This window comes from Hordeum vulgare, chromosome 3H (genome assembly GCF_904849725.1).
Source record: "Hordeum vulgare subsp. vulgare chromosome 3H, MorexV3_pseudomolecules_assembly, whole genome shotgun sequence".
In the NCBI taxonomy this organism is placed as follows: Eukaryota; Viridiplantae; Streptophyta; class Magnoliopsida; order Poales; family Poaceae; genus Hordeum; species Hordeum vulgare.
This window is the reverse complement of record NC_058520.1, coordinates 169487196-169503308: the sequence shown is the minus strand read 5'-3', so window position 1 is coordinate 169503308 and position 16113 is coordinate 169487196. Positions and strand designations below refer to the sequence as shown.

The window sequence follows — 16113 nt, the reverse complement described above, 5'->3', positions numbered from 1 at the left end:
AGGCGGCGACCGACGATGAGGGCGACCAGTGGTGAGGAGGCGAGGCGAGGCGGTCGGCGCGTGCTGGGGCGTCGGCGCAGGCGAGGCGGTCGTCGCGGGCGAGGCGCGTGCTGGGACTGCGGTGCGTGCGAGGATGACGGGCGGTGGAGGCTCGCGCGATCAAATCTGACGGTCAGGACCGTGATCTGAGGGCTGCTGCGTGCCGCACTGCCCAAAAAATAAAAGGGTTCACGTCCATAGCGTGCCGAGCCCGCGGCGGCGAAATCTCGCGCCAAAAATTGGCGCGCTCAGCTTTGGCAGGGCTGGTGTGGGCGCCATCCAACCAGCCCATTACATTTCACGCCCGCGGCTGCCGCTGTCAAATTACTCGTCTTGAGCCCGCCTGCCTCGCCCCTCCCTCTCCCCAAACCCCCAATTCCGAAGCCGCCGCCAAGCCGAAGCGCCGGACCCTTCAGCGCCGCCGAACTCGCCGACTGCTCTCACCAAGGCTGGTACGCCACCTCGAACTCCCCTCTCCTCCTCGTTCCTCACGTTCCCCACGGGTCTACGGGATCAGTGTTCGGTGCGTCCCCGGATCGATTCTTTCTGCCGTGGCATGGAAGCCCTAGTCCCTAGCGCAGTCGCATCTAGTTTGTCCCGGTCCTCGCTTGCTGTGACCAATCGAATCCGGAAACACAATTTTGTGGGTGTTCTCCTTCGGTGGCGGTGATTCATTTGTTTTATCGTAGCTCTCGCTCCTTTACCGGATTTGTTTCTGGCATGAACTTGTTAATACATCCATCAATTCATTGATATGATTGCGTTATTGTTCTACAGAGAGCGCGAGATCGATGCACGGTAGCGTAGGGATCTGATGTCCATATGGCCCTGGTTGGAAACCACTATTTGTAGGGCTACGAACAAGCATGTGATTTGGAGAGGTCATTTTGTCAGCTATATATGGGCAGATTATGATAGCGTAGGCTGTGGATGCTGTTGCTGCTGTGAACTATAGTAGCTGCCGTAGTGGTTCTGCTATGATTTATGATATAGCCGCCAAACTGTTTGGTTAATCACCATCTATTGTTGTATCTCGCTCGTCCGTAAAAGTTTTATGTGGTTGACACTTTGTAGCATGGTTATATCTTATCAGTACCACAACTTTAGCTACTCTGCTAGGGCACTATATGCGATCTTCTTCCGTGTGGTTGCTTGGCATGATAGAATGACTACGAGATGTGTCAATTTACTTGTTCTCCATGCTATCTGATGATAAATTGATAATGCTGAATTGAGTTGGTAATTTTGATGCCACACCATGCAGAGATGGATACTTCAGCTCCTTCACCATTTGTCAATGGAGAGATTCTGAAGATGTTTCTTGGGCGACGAGTGCGCACAGTGGTTCAAGTCCAACACAATGAAGGTGGAGTTCTTCTTGGGCTGTCCACTGATGGGCATCAGTTGACTATCAGAGGTGCTCCTGGTGCCCCTGAGCCACCACACTACATCGAGGTTATTGGGATCGCTGATAGCAGCCTGTCAATCCGTGCTGAATCTTGCACTGATTTTGGTGAAAACTTTGGTGAGATTTGATGCGCCTTTCGATTATAGTGTCTTTCTTTGCACTTCATTACAATTAATGTGACTGTTGGTTAATTCTTCTTGCTGCAATGGGGTTTGACCTTGTTCCTTTTACATAATTCCATATACATAAGAGGAGCTGTACCTATATTGATGCTCCGTTAGCACATTAGATCAGTGAGGAGAAGGTGAACGAATATGAAATGTATGTTTTCAGCACTCTATGAACGTGCTTTGTTCCTGAACCGTTTTGCTACTTATTGTTTGGCTTTGTTATTCTTCATTTACGTCAACATATATTAATACATTTCTTATTCAGGTCTAGTTTTGTTTGAGAGCATTAGAGAAACCCATGCTACTGCTTGTGTTTGTCTGAATTCTAAATTTAGAAGCTCTTTCCCTTTAATTCTCTGGAACAACCAAAATTGTAAAGCAAAAGCTGACTCCAGTTATTGGACAGATTAGGACTTAGCCTCATCCGTGAAATGGTTCCTAATTTATTATTATGACTGACCATCATATTTGGATTGATGTCAGGGTGACAGCAAACCTTGTTTATCATGGGAGCAGAATTTATTGTAGCTTACAAGCAATCATTCTGGATAAGTAGGATTATGTACTTATTTAGCTCACCAGTGCAGCATTTCTTAGACAACTTGTCAATAAATCTTCAATAACAAGCTCATTTCAGCCCTTTATGCTCTCTCCTATCTGAATTAATTGGAGTAGTTATTTTTATTCTGCACTTCGACACAAACAGAAATAATTCTACTTAGCCCTTCTTTTTAGTGAGTCAGCATCTTTGTTTGTGATCCAACACTATCTACCCCCCTTCAGAACATAATTGATCTCCGTATCATCTCTATCTTGCAGATGGTGTGGCATTCAACGGGCTATGCAAGCTTGCAAACGACAAGTACAAGTACATGTTCCTGTAGAATTTGGCATCACATAGAAGACGTTTGGGAAATCAAACATGCTTGGGATGATGTGTTTACTGCTTTAAGATCTGTTCAAATGTTACTTCAATCACATCAGTAACCTGTTACTTAGGGTCAACTTTGTGCACTTATCAGGACATGTTAACCTAATCTATGTAGCTGTATGAGGGCAAGTGTGTGTTTGCCCCTTGCAGTTGGAGAGCTTATTGCTTTTGCTGCTTCTAAGCAAAGTAAACCAAGCTTTATGTTACTATCACATGGATTTGGATCCTAGAAGGTTACACTTGTGTGTGATGATCCTGTATGCACCTTGATGATTTCTGATGAATCCTTCAAAGTAGTCCAGACTACCTGTAAGCTGATTGCTTTGGTGGAAAATATGTCCCTTGATCAAACAGGTACTGTTGAACGCGTTGACCCTTTGTGAACTACTGTACTGAATGTCTGAAACCACCAGATTTGTGCTCTGTGAAGCAGAGAGCCTTCTATTTGAAAGTTTTATGGTTTAGATCTCTGTTTATGACTTCCACCCAAGTGATTGTGCTAACACGCACACAGCATATGCCTGTGAATTCAAGCGAGCTTTTTGGTTGGCGTTGTATTATCAGTTGAAATTTCCTCCAAGTTCTGTGTAGCACAAGACCAATTTTATGATCTAATCAACTAATTATCAATCCTTTCCTTGCAATTCGTAGCGTTCTTGAGTACTTCTCACCGTTCCACCAAACAGCATGTCTCCTTCAGCAGACAGGCTCACTCCTGAAGCCAAGAAAATCAACTTGCGACTGACTAACTAGACTAGATGTAAATCATTCCTTGTTAGAGAAAAATTGATCAAGAAGCCCATGCCGACACCAACTTGACACAAAGGTAACCACTCGTGATGTAAAACTGAAAAGTGATGCCACTCTCCTACCCCAAATAAAAAGTGTACTAGAACCATAGACACAGTGGATCTTGATTGCACTAGGAACATAACAAAATCAAACAGACATAAAGAAAAAAATGCCTCTTTGCAAAACTACTTATGAAAGTGACAATAGGGATTTAGAAGAAAACCTCTTAAGATTTCTTTCTTCTTATTATTTACCCGTGCCCTGTGGCGGCGGGGAGGGCGGCGGTGCTCGCGGCGGGGTGGTGGGAGTCCCGTGCTCTGGCCATCTTGGGCATGCGCGGGGCTTCATACGGCGCAGATCTGGCGTCTTGCAGGAGCTGGCGCGCGGAGGAGTCTGCCCTCCTTGCACGACGTTGCGGCTCCGGCTTGTGGGGCCCCGAGGCTACGTCTCTGCGGGGTGGCGGCCGTGGTGGCGTCGTCGACAGGATCTGGGGCTGCGCCCCGACGACTCCTGCCCGACGAGTGGGGGTGGGGTGGTGCCCCCCTTCCCATGTCTTCGGGCCCTTTTTCCGCATTGCGGTGCTGCATGGGGGTGGTGCTAGATCTGGTTGCTTTGGTCGGGTCCGGCTCGTCTGCGGCTGCCAGCGATTGGGTTGGTGGTGGTGCGACAATGGTTGGCAGTGGCTCTCGCGTGCTGTCGGCGCAACGGCTTCTCAGGAGGTGTGCGGGCTAGCAGAGGTGCGACACGTGGGGGTGTGGTGTTGGGCGATGTTTCGGACGAAAGCTTGCTGGCCAGCGGCGTCGGCGTTCGTGGACATCCTTTTACTTCCTTGGAGGCACCGTCGAGGAGTCCATCCCTTGCACACCCCCGGTCCCAGGTCTTCGGGTTAAAACCTAAAGCCCGGTCGGGCTGGGCATCGACGTCGGCATCGTCGCTTCCCCATTTGGGGCGTCGTCTTGAAGGCCTTGGGATCCGGTTTGAGCTCTTCATGGGCTAGACGCTCACGGCGCTGCAGTCCGCAGATGCCCGACTGGCAGTGTGAAGGTTCTGGCGTCGCAACTTGTGTGGCGCCGGTGGTGATGGTGCGGTCGGTCTTGGATCGACTCTGGTGTGTGTCGTGCTTGGGTGCTCCTGGTGCGTCTCTGCTTGGCAGTCCCTACGGCTACGCTGTTGGCTCACTGGTGTCGTGGCGTCGTCTCACCCTCGCATTACCGTTCGAATGCACCCTGACACAGGTGGTGTCGCGGCGTCGTGCATTCTTGGTTTGTGAGGTGCCGTTGGATTGCTTCGATGATGCAGTGCTATAGCTTGGTTCGCTAGGCAATGCCTACGATTATGCCGATGGCACACAGGTGCCGGACGTCGTCTCGGCCTTGCGTGGCCTTCGACTGTGCCTCGCGATAAAGGTCCTGGGCCGCGGCGTTATGCAGTCTTGGTTTGTGAGGTGCCCTTGGATTGCATCGACGGTGCAATATCGTGGTGTGGTCCGACTGGCCAATGTTGCTTGTCTTCTCGTACGACGCTCTTTGTTGTGTTTTCCTTCCTTGTTCTCCCTCTTAGGTGTGTTGTTGGAGTGCATTTTTTGTTTATCTCTTCTTTCTTGTGTTCTCTGTACTTCTCGTTCACTTGAACCTACCTTATGAGGCTGCAAAGCCTTATAGGCAAATTTGAGATACAATTCACATGGAGGCCCTTGCCCTCCCCCGATAACCTTTAAAAAGAAAAAGAAAAAAAGAAGACCTTTTAAATCGTCCACAAGACAAAGGGGCCAAAGGCTACGATGCCACTGAAAACTTTGAGAACAAGCACAGTCCCCATCAGGCTACAGAGAGAAGAGATAGCGTCACCATTTGTTTCTCGAAGGAAGACGCATTAGAATTTTGAATTACGCCGCTCATCGCTTATCTCGATAGTGGTATTCAAATGTAAGGTGCACTCTAGGTACGTAACTCCCATCTTCTATTTTTGTTGTTGACCTCATTAACTTCCTTCTTCTAATAAAAATGTAAGGTGCATCTTAGTTTGTTAAACACAAGGTTTTGATCGAGATTTACTTTGTTAGTATATGATCTACTCCCTCCGTTCCGAAATATAAGACTTTTTAGAGTTTTAATTATAGACTACATACAGAGTGAAATGAGTGAATCTACACTCTAAAATATGACTACATACATCCGTATGTAGTATATAGTAAAATCTCTAAAAGGTCTCATATTTAGGAACGGAGGGAGTATGTGAATAATATATTGGCATTAGACTCAGGGACGGATCTGCATGCAGCTACCTGTTGCACGGGCAACAGGGTCAAGTTGTTTTGCACTGGTACTTTAGCACTTGGATCAAACGTGTGCATGGATGCATCAGGTTAAATTAGCAAAGGTGCAACAGGGTAAATGTAGATGCAGCTCCACCCCTGATTAGACTTGTAGTATTAAAAAACACCTACATGAGATTGAAATATTAATCCAGTAAAACCGTGCTTGGATGCGGTGTATCGCAACACGAAGGTGTCAAATTTACATATGTATTATACTGATCACAAGAAATTTTCACCCGAAAACAAAACCGACAATCCACGGTGTGTATTTTTTACATGTGTATCCAAAAGAAACGTGTCAATCCAAACAGGGTCTAATTGTGCACATTACATTTGGTCAGAGGGGGGTAAGAAAAATAAATATGTAACACGAAACACAACAAATAATGGAGGACCAAATTCAGCACAAAGATGTTTATTCCTTACAATATGCAGTAAGGAATTTATATGGGTAACAATTTATCCTTCAAATCAAATAACTAAAACAATAGGACTCACACATAACAAAGATTGAGCCGGCAGAACAAGATCATATTTGCGATTGTATAATAAGCGCATCAAATATTTTGACACAAGCCCTGAAACTATGTCTTGCCAGACGTGCCGAGATCACCGCGTGGAGAGGGGGTGCATAGACTTCGCGAGCCCGTAGCTCCGGGCTCCTAGGCCGAGGCATCCAAGAACCAGGCCTTGCCGGTACGGCAGAGACGTTGTGCGCCGCCGCGGCGCCTCATCGCGCCCCGCGCCGCCCGGTGCTGCCCTGACCGACGAAACTGACCGGCGAGCAGGCTGCGGCGCCGGGCAGGGCAGAGCTTTCTTGGCCCGCGCCGGCCAGATAGATGGCAGCCAGGATCCTGACCTCTCGGCGGCGGTGGTAATAGGAGCCGGCGGCCTCATCGAGGGATCGCTGCAGGTGCGGCCGAGGAGGTCCCGCAGCGATATCCTCCGCCGCATGGTCTTGGCAGAGGAAGAGGAGGAGGAGGAGGAGGATGATGACGCTGATGCCAAGGAGTCGGCAGGCTCTGCAGTCTTGGCGAGCCGCGGGCTCCGGGGCGGCGAAGCCGACCTGGTCCGGCGAGGCCGCGGCGACCGGCCTTCGACGCCGCCCTCGTCCTCGCCGTCCTCCCCCTGCTGCTCCCTGCAATCCATCTCTTGGCGGATAGGTGAGAGGCAACCTACGCGGATGCGGCCTGAGAGGAAGAGCTCCTCGGCGGAGCTCATGGTGACGCCAGCGCCGGCGCCATCGACGCCCCGGTGGCGCGCGGCGAACTCGAAGTCGCCGGGGACCGTGCAGAAGTCTACATCCGTGGAGGGAGCGTAGTGGACCGAGGCGGAGGACGCTGGCGGCGAACGGAGGATGTAGTGCACGGGGCTGGCCGGGGCGCTGAAGAAGTAATGGATGCCTCCGCCGTCTTCGTCACACTCACCGTCTCGCTCGGAGCAGAGGTAGCGTGTGGGGCTGGAAGGCGCGGTGGCGAGGCCGCTCTCGCCGTCGGCGTGGCCCTGCATTTCGATCAACGCCGGCAGCGGCAGTGCGCCGTCTGAGGTTTTGTGGCGAAGGTGAGGGGACGAGCCGGCGAGACGAGACTGACGAGGGAGGAGGGATCGTGGAGGGGCAGCGGGCGGTATATGTAACGGCCGGCGGGGTTGCGTGTCGTGGTACGTGGCTTCATGGGGCTATGGTCAAGTATAACCACCTGTTTTTCTGTCATTAGTTTTGCGACAAGTCGGTCGAATGATGTTTTGAAATGATCGACTGGGTCCCTAGCCGTTGGATTCATCGTGAGATACGGATGAGCCCTGTAACACGGTTCATGTTAGTCTTGAAGGTTTGCAACACCGTTAGGCTGGCCATAGTGAAAGTAACTTAGGTAGGTTGCACTTTGTTGATGGCTGTGGCGTTCTGAGCCAGGGGGGTCGCCGGTGGTGAGCTGATGGTGGTTCCCCTTCCTTCGCTGGGGCGGGTCTCCACGCCGGTGGCGTTCGCTGCCGTTCATCGGGTTCCCACCCTCTCCTTCAGGCGCTCGCCGAAGGCATGGGCCGACTGGGTAGAGGAGCCGGATGAGCCGGAGGATGGTGACCCGGTGGAGCTCCCGATCTCCCTCGCGCGGCCTCAACTGGGGGCGTTCTTGGAGGCGGCGTGGCAGGCTCGGGCGCGGGCTCGGCCGGTGGCGTCTCGGGTGACTCCAGCGTCCCGGCGGCGGTTGCCTTCACTGGCCGACAGGTCCCGTCCCACCTCTGTCCTGGCGCGGTCCGGCGCGTTGCCCGGGTTATCCCCGCGGCGGCGCCCGTTCCCTGTGCCGGCGATGACCGCCTTGTCGCCGGGGCCCCGTGCCCCCTCGCGCCGGCGGCGCCGGAGACGTGGTCGGGGCCAGCTCGTGCAACGAGGCTGCGGGGGCTGTGCCCTAGCGTCGCGGCGCGGTCAGTCGGCGGCTGGGCCGGCTGTCACCGGGGTGGGCCGGCTCCGCATGGGCTTAGGGGGATTGCGGCCCACGAGATTAAGGTTGCGGCCCACCGCGCGGAGCGGATCCTGGAATGGGCCAACCGGTTGTGGAAGTTGGCTCCCGCTGACCCGGCCGGTTGGCTTTGGGTCCAACGCGGCAGCCCAGGCCCACGGACGGGGTGGCCTGCCTCACGTGCAGACGTAGCGCGTTGGGGTAGGGTTTCCCACTCTGTTCCTCGATCCCATCTCGCGCCGTCTCCTGCTCCCGAGCCCCACCCCGCGTCGTCGCCTGCCCGACTCCCCGAGGCCGCGCCGCCACTTGCCCGACTCCCCCAGGCCGCGCCGCCGCCTGTGCCCTCGTCCCTGCGCGCCCCCGCGTCGCCTTCGCCCGTCTCGGCCTTGTTCGTGTCGTCGCATGCTGCCCTTCCTGCGGCCGCGCCTCTGCCTCCCTCTCCTGAGGTCCCGTGCCCTTGCGCCCAGGTGCCGCGCCTCACCTACAAGGACGCGCTGATGACTCTGCTGCTTGGGGACGGGTTGGCAAGGCCGAAGCGGCCCTTGCCGGCGAGCTCGGCGGCCCGACCGGGGTCCGATGCTTGTGTGGTAGCCTCGGAGGTGGTGTCCGCTGCGGCCTCTTTGCGTTCCGGCTGGGGCGGGGCTGACCGGCCGGAGAGGTCCCCGGAGTTCTACTCCGGCACCTCCCTGCGTCGCCCCCGCCTCCCCGGGATCCGGCCAGAGACCCCCGCCTGCCGCTTCCGGGCTCGCCGGGGGATGTCCGCCGCCGGGAGGCTGCCCACTTGCGGCGCGAGGATGTTGCCAGGGAGGATGAGCTTCGGGCCGAGTTGGTGGCGCACCCGCCGTCGGTCACTAGGGCCTGGGACAGCCAGGATCCTCGAGAGCGGGCCTCTCGGGCGACGACCACTAGGCCCTCGGAGCCGGAATGGCGCTGGGGACGTGGCGGCTCCCCCCTCGAGGATCGCCGGAGTGCTCCTGGTCCACTTCGTGATGAGCACCGAAGGCCAGCACACGCGGCTGGCCGTCGGTCTGATTGGTGCTCATCTAGGGTGGATGGCCCGGACTAGCGCCGAGATGACAGGTCTCCCGGGCGGACGTCCCCGGGGCATCGGTCCACTAAGCAGTCGATGGTGCCGGCTCTGGCCAAGAGGAAGAAGAAGCCTAAGAAGAAGAACGCGCCAGGAGTGACACCTGGAGTGGCTGGCTGTCCGGCTCCTATGGGGGTTCCTGAGCAGGTGGCTACGGATCCCCCGGTGCGGGTCGGTTGTCAGGGCTCCCACGAAGACACGATGTGCATCAACTGTGGGTGCGCGGCCCACTTCCGCTCGGAGTGTGAAGCACCCCCGCGGTGCCCCACGACCCTTGCCTACCTTGGGTACGGGACTGAGAGGGGGAGCTTCTACTTTGTGGATGTGGAGATCGAGGAGGAGGTGCCGCGGCCACACCTGGCTTCGGTCACCCTGGCCCCCGAGCAGGTCCTGCCACCAGGGTTGGTGATGTCGGCTGACCTCATTCAGGTTGAGCTCGCCGCGTACAATGGTGACTTCCGTGATTCCGAGTTCACATGGGAGGTGACTGAGACGGCCCCCCTCATCTTCTCGGTCCCCTTCCCTTCGGCCGAGCTGCTCCGGGTGTGCTCCCATGAGTTCATCCGCTGCCCCATCAACAAGTTCTTGATCTCCGTCTGTGCTGCAACGGCGGAGCTTGAGCTTGTTCCCCCTCTGGAGAAGGTGTGGGTACTTGTCTACGGCCTGCCTAGGGGTGGCTCGGCGGCACAACGGGGAGGCAAGCATACACATATCCTCAAGGCGATCTCCGAGCCGGTGGGCAAGTTGGTCACCGCGGATTTGGCCTCCTTCGAGGATGATGGCCCTGCCCGCATTGAGATCCTCTGCCCTGCCCCGATAGAGATTGATGGTTTGTCCCTGATCTTCTACTTTGGCTCCAGGGGAGGCGCCTCACCTTTGAGATCGAGTCCCCGGCCGCGGGCGACCTGCATAGCCCGGCCCCTGGTGCCTCCGTCCCTGGTGATGACGGGAGAGAGGGGGATGGAGGCTCGTCTGAGGAGAGCTCCTTTTGTGAGGAGGATGATGGTAATGGCAGGGTCCCGCCGGCCGCGTCTGATCGCCGGCATACCCCGGGCTCCACTGCTGCTGGCCCCTCCAGCTCTGCTGGGGTGGCCTCCCGGGTGGCGTCAGGGATTGAGCCGGTGATCATCGTCGGGCCTTCTCCTGTCATCACTGATCTGGTGGTCCAGGACGGGGTGGAGGCCCTAGGCGGCTCTTCCCCTGTCGCTACCACGGCGGATGACCTGGAGTTCACGGAGGCGGACGTTCTGAGTGTGGGGATGGAGGTGTGCCCTTCGTCTTCGCCGCGCTCGCTAGGGGTGGTCTGTTACTGACGCTCGACGGGGTCCCCTTCTCCAGCCTTGGGATCCCTGGATCGGGTGCCGCCACTACCCCTGGACTTGGTAACTTCGGCTGTGACCCCTGAGGCTGCTGGCTCCAAGGCTAGGGGTGAGGACTCTCCAGTGGTGTCTGCGCGTCACAGTGCGAGGCTCAGCCAGTTGCGCCTCCTCCTGGATGGCCGGGTCCCTACGATCCAGGAGAAGGCCACCCTGCGCGCGGCCGCCCGTGATCTGCCCCCAGGTAAATCCTCCCTCCCCCCGCTCCCTCTCGCTCGGCCTCTTGGTTCTCTATTCTTGGTTGCGAGTCGTTGTCTCATCTGGCTAAAGTGCCTACCGATAGTGGCATTGTGTTCTGGGGTGAGAAGGGGCCCATCCTGGAGCAGATTTATGCCATTTGCGCCAATGAGAAGCTTGAGGGGGCGCTAGCGGAAGCCCGTGCCAATGTGGCGCATGGTGACCCTAGCTCCGAGGAGACCACTGACCCTGGTCATAGAGAGACCAGGGGAGGCGCGACCCCCTCGTTGGAGACTGTGGCTGGGACTTCCCGGTTGGCTCCCTCCCCGCCGAGGGAGCCACGCGCCCCCCACGCGTCTCAACCCCACGGAGCACTGTCTCGAGGTGCGTGGGTCTAGCTCCCGGTCCGCCTCCCTAGGACCGGGGGCCACGGCTGCCCCCTCAGCGCCGGGGCATCGTGGCCGCCTGACTAAGGTTATCCCCCGTCCCGCGATTGATGGGCGGGCTAGCTCGGCCCCGCTTGCGGGGCCTAGGATCCCATCCGATGTTATTAAATGAAGCTCCTATGTTGGAACACCAGGGGCTTCGGCCTCACGAGCCGGCGGCGACAGCTCATCGAGTATATGCGACAGGAAGAGATTGACATTGTGGGCCTGCAGGAGACGATTCGCCAGGACTTTAGCTTGCACGAGCTCCAGAGGCTTTCCCGTCACCAGTTTGCCTGGCAGTGGTTGCCGGCTGCGGGCCACTCTGGGGGCATCTTGCTCGGTGTTAGGGAGGATGCGTTCTCGGTTGAGGACATGGACCGTGGGGAATTCTTTGTTAGCATGTCCGTCACAAACCGACGAGCTCATCTCAGTTGGGAGGTGATTATTGTTTATGGTCCGGCGGACCACGGTCGCTCCGCTCACTTCCTTTCCGAGTTGAAAAAGAAGGTGGAGAGGTGCACCACTCCGGTGGTGGTGGCTGGCGACTTTAACCTTATTAGGTGGGATTCTAATAAAAGCTCTCCTAATGTGGATCGGCCCCGAATGCGTCTATTCAATGACTGCATTGTGGACCTGGCGCTCCGTGAGATAGCCCGCATTGGGGCTAGGTTCACGTGGAAGAATAAGCAGGAGGACCCCATGTGGAGTGTCTTGGATTGGGTCTTTGTGTCGGCTTAGTGGGAAGTGATGGTCCCTCTTTGTGTATTTAAGGCGGTCACGCGGATTGGCTCCGTTCATACGCCCTTGATTTTCTTGTCGGGGGAGGGTTCCCCGCCTAGGTCCCGCTGCTTCCGCTTCGAGACGTTCTGGTTGGAACAACCTGGTTTCTGCGAGCTGGTTCGTGACCGTGGGCGGTTGGCGGTCTCATCCCCGCCTCGTGTCTTCTGTGCGGTGGATGTATGGCACCACTGTGCTAAGTTGGCTCGACAGGCCATGAAGGGCTGGGGGCGAACCTGGGCGCTGACCTCCGGGCCCGTAAAGGGGTCTTGCTGGGTCAGATTAATATTTTGGATGAACTCGCAGACGGGCCGGGTCTGTCCCCGGACAATTGGGTCCGGAGATACTCCCTTTAGACCTCACTCATGGACATCTTCAAGAGCGAGGAACTGTTTTGGCAGTGTCGAGGGGGCGAGAACTGGCTCCTGAAGGGTGATGCGAACACCGGCTACTTTCAGGCCATTGCTAATGGCCGTAGGCGGAAATGTGCCATTCCTTTCCTTTGGGATGGGGACTTTCTCCTGGAAATCCCAGAGGACATCTCATCCCATATTTACTCCTTCTATAAGGAGTTGTTCTTGGCTGAGCCGCGTGGAGGCTCCTCCCCATGTGAGGACTTCTGGCCGCTTGCTGATCAGGTGTCCGACGCGGAGAATGCGGAGCTTACTCTCCCATTCTCCTCGGAGGAGGTGGGTCAGGCGATTGCCTCTATGAAGGCCTGGTCGGCCCCGGGGCCGGATGGTCTCCCGGTAGTTTTCTTTCAGAGATTCTGGGAGGCCCTGCGCCCGATCATCATGCCCATGTTCCATGAGTTTTATATTGGCACCCTGGACATGGGAAGGATCTACTATGGTGTCATTGCTCTAATCCCCAAAGTAGTTGGGGCTTCAGAGATCCGGTAATTCCGTCCCATCACGGTGATCAACGTGTTGGCGCGAATATTCACAAAGGTTTATGCCACTCGTCTGTCCCCTGTGGCCGCATGGATTACTCATCCCCTTTAGACCGATTTCTGAAGGGCAGGAGGATCCATGATGGGATTCTTGCCCTCCATGAGATTTTTCACGAGGTGGCATCCAGGGGGTTTAAGGGAGTCTTCCTCAAATTGGATTTCGAGAAGGCGTATGACCGTCTTGATTGGTCCTTTTTGAGGTTGGCGATGCAGCATCGCGGTTTTGACGAGAGGTGGTGTTCCTCGATCATGCAACTGGTTCGATCTGGTAACACGGCGATCAACATCAACGGCGAAGTAGGCCCCTTTTTCCAGGCCTCCAGGGGGGGGGGTAAAGCAAGGGGACCCTGTTTCACCCTTGCTTTTTAACCTCGCCGTCGACGCCCTCGCTGGCATCCTGGATAAGGCCAAGCTAGCCGACCATATCCAGGGGGTGGTGGGCCACCTCATCCTGGGGGTGGTGTTTCCCACCTCCAGTATGCGGACGACACCATGATCATGGTCGCAGGCTCCGACTCGTACATCGCTAATCTTAAGTTCCTTTTGCTCTGCTTTGAGGAAATGTCCGGACTTAAGATTAACTTTGATAAGAGTGAGGTTGTGGTCCTTGGCTACTCTCACGCTGAGCAGCATAGGATCGCGAACAACCTTAATTGCAAGATGGCTTCCCTCCCCACTTCGTATTTGGGGATGCCCCTGGTTGAGTCCAGGATCTTGGTTAGAGGGTTTGATCCGCTTGTGGGACGAGTAGCGTCCCGTGAGGAGCCCTGGTGTGGCAGGTTCACGTCTAAGGACAGCAAGACAGTCCTCATTAGCTCCAACCTTGCGAGTCTCCCCATGTATATGATGGGGATGTATATCTTGCCCGAAGGTGTTCATAGCGCCTTTGACAAGGAGCTGGCTAGGTTCTTCTGGCAGGCAGGGGATGGTTGACCCAAATACCACATGGTGAAGTGGGCCGATATCTGCCTGCCGGAGGACCGAGGGGGCTTGGGCATCCCTGCGTCTCGCCACATGAACGTTTCCCTAATGCTTCGTTGGGTGTGGCGGATCCTCCAGGGAGACGGGGGTCTATGGCTACAACTGATTGAGGCCAAGTACTTGCGGGGTAGACCCCTCCTGGCCTGCTCTCACTCGTCTGGGTCACAGTTTTGGAAATCTATCAGGGGTATCAAGGATGAGATTAGAGTGGGTCTGGGGTTCTCGATGGGCAATGGGTCTGGGACCCAGTTTTGGTTGGACCCTTGGCTGGATGGAGAACCGCTCCACTTGCGGTTTCCGAGGCTCTTTGCTATTTGCGCTGACCCAGCTGCCCTTGTATCTATGATGGCTTGGGAGGACAGATGGCATGTTGCGTTCCGCCGCTCCCTCGGACCGGCCGAGGTCCAGGATTGGGAGGCCTTGAAGGCACTGGTTCCTCTCCCGGACTCGTCGCTCCATGACAGTTTCTCTTGGAGTCTCTCCCCCTCGGGAGATTTCTCCGTTAGCTCAGCTTACCTCGCACTTTGCCGGTGCCGGTCCTCCCGTGGTTATCCCCACTTTGGAAGGCATTACTGCCCCTAAAGATCAAGATCTTCGTTTGGCAGCTTCTCCGCGACCGTCTGCCTGTTGGAGAACGTTGCATGGAAAACAAATTTTTTCCTACGCACACGAAGACCTATCATGGTGATGTCCATCTACGAGTGGAGATTAGATCTATTTACCCTTGTAGATCGCATAGCGGGAAGCGTTTAAGAAACGCAGTTGATGTAGTGGAACGTCTTCACGTCCCTCGAACCATCCCACGAACCGTCCCGCGATCCGTTCCGATCTAGTGCCCAACGGACGACACCTCCGCGTTCAGCACATGTACAGCTCGATGATGATCTCGGCCTTCTTGATCCAACAAGCAAGACAGAGAAGTAGATGAGTTCTCCGGCAGCGTGACGACGCTCCGGTGGTGGTGATGATTGCTACGTCGACAGAAATCTTATGTCGTCTCTTGATCTTGCGTTGGTTTTCCCTTGAAGAGGAAAGGGTGATGTAGCACATGAGCAGTAAGTATTTCCCTTAGTTTGAGAACCAAGGTATCAATCCAGTGGGAGAATCTCGTCAAGTCCAGAGTACCTGCACAAACACAAAGAGTTTGCACCCAACGCTATAAAGGGGTTGTCAATCCCTTCAAGATTGATTGCAAAGTGAGATCTGAAGGGGGAAAGTGAAACAAAGAAAAAGTGTAAGGCTGAAAATATGGTGTGGAGTAGACTCGGGGGCCATAGTGTTCACTAGAGGCTTCTCTCAAAATAGCAATTATTATGGTGGGTGAAAAAATTACTGTCGAGCAATTGATAGAACCGCGCAAAGTCACGACGATATCTAAGGCAATGATCATATATATAGGCATCACGTCCGGGACAAGTAGACCGATACTTTCTGCATCTACTACTATTACTCCACACATCGACCGCTATCCAGCATGCATCTAGTGTTTTGAGTTCATGACGAACAGAGTAACACCTTAAGCAAGATGACATGATGTAGAGGGATAAACTCAAACCAATGATGAAAACCCCATCTTTTTACCCTTGATGGCAACAACACGATGCGTGCCTCGCTACCCCTTCTATCACTGGGTGAGGTCACCGCACGGTATGAATCCAAAACCAAGCACTTATCCCATTGCAAGAATCATAGATCTAGTTGGCCAAACAAAACCCACAACTCGAAGAGAATTACAAGGATATGACATCATGCATAAGAGAGATCAGAAGAAACTCAAATAATATTCATAGATAATCTGATCATAAATCCACAATTCATCGGATCTCGACAAACACACCGCAAAAGAAGATTACATCGGATAGATCTCCATGAAGATCATGGAGAACTTTGTATTGAAGATCCAAGAGAGAGAAGAAGCCATCTAGCTACTAGCTATGGACCCGTAGGTCTATGGTGAACTACTCACGCATCATCGGAGAGGTCATGGTGTTGATGAAGAAGCCCTCCATATCTGAATCCCCCTTCGACAGGGCACCAGAACATGCCCCAGATGGATCTTGCGGAGACAAAAGCTTAAGGCGGCGGAAAAGTACTTTCGATGATCTCCTGATTTTTTCTGGGATTTTAGGGAATTTATAGGCGAAAGACCTAGGGCAGAGGAGGCCCAGGGAGCCCACAAGCCTGGGAGGCGTGGGCCCCCTGGCCATGGCTAGGGGGCTTGT

General features: G+C 54.9%; 2 protein-coding genes across 2 annotated transcripts; one reads left to right on the top strand and one right to left on the bottom strand.

Moving 5' to 3' along the window:
• The first annotated feature begins 368 nt into the window (after window positions 1–368).
• Window positions 369–2899, top strand: LOC123443383 (replication protein A 14 kDa subunit-like). Its single transcript, XM_045119732.1, has 3 exons — window positions 369–491; window positions 1304–1564; window positions 2437–2899. The coding sequence occupies exons 2-3, from the start codon at window positions 1306–1308 to the stop codon at window positions 2499–2501; spliced, it is 324 nt and encodes a 107-aa protein (XP_044975667.1). The 5' UTR covers window positions 369–491; window positions 1304–1305; the 3' UTR covers window positions 2502–2899.
• Window positions 2900–5899: 3000 nt separating this feature from the next.
• On the bottom strand, window positions 5900–7312 carry LOC123439749 (trinucleotide repeat-containing gene 18 protein-like). The gene has a single exon (XM_045116433.1). The coding sequence runs from the start codon at window positions 7164–7166 to the stop codon at window positions 6267–6269; it is 900 nt and encodes a 299-aa protein (XP_044972368.1). The 5' UTR covers window positions 7167–7312; the 3' UTR covers window positions 5900–6266.
• Window positions 7313–16113: the final 8801 nt, after the last annotated feature.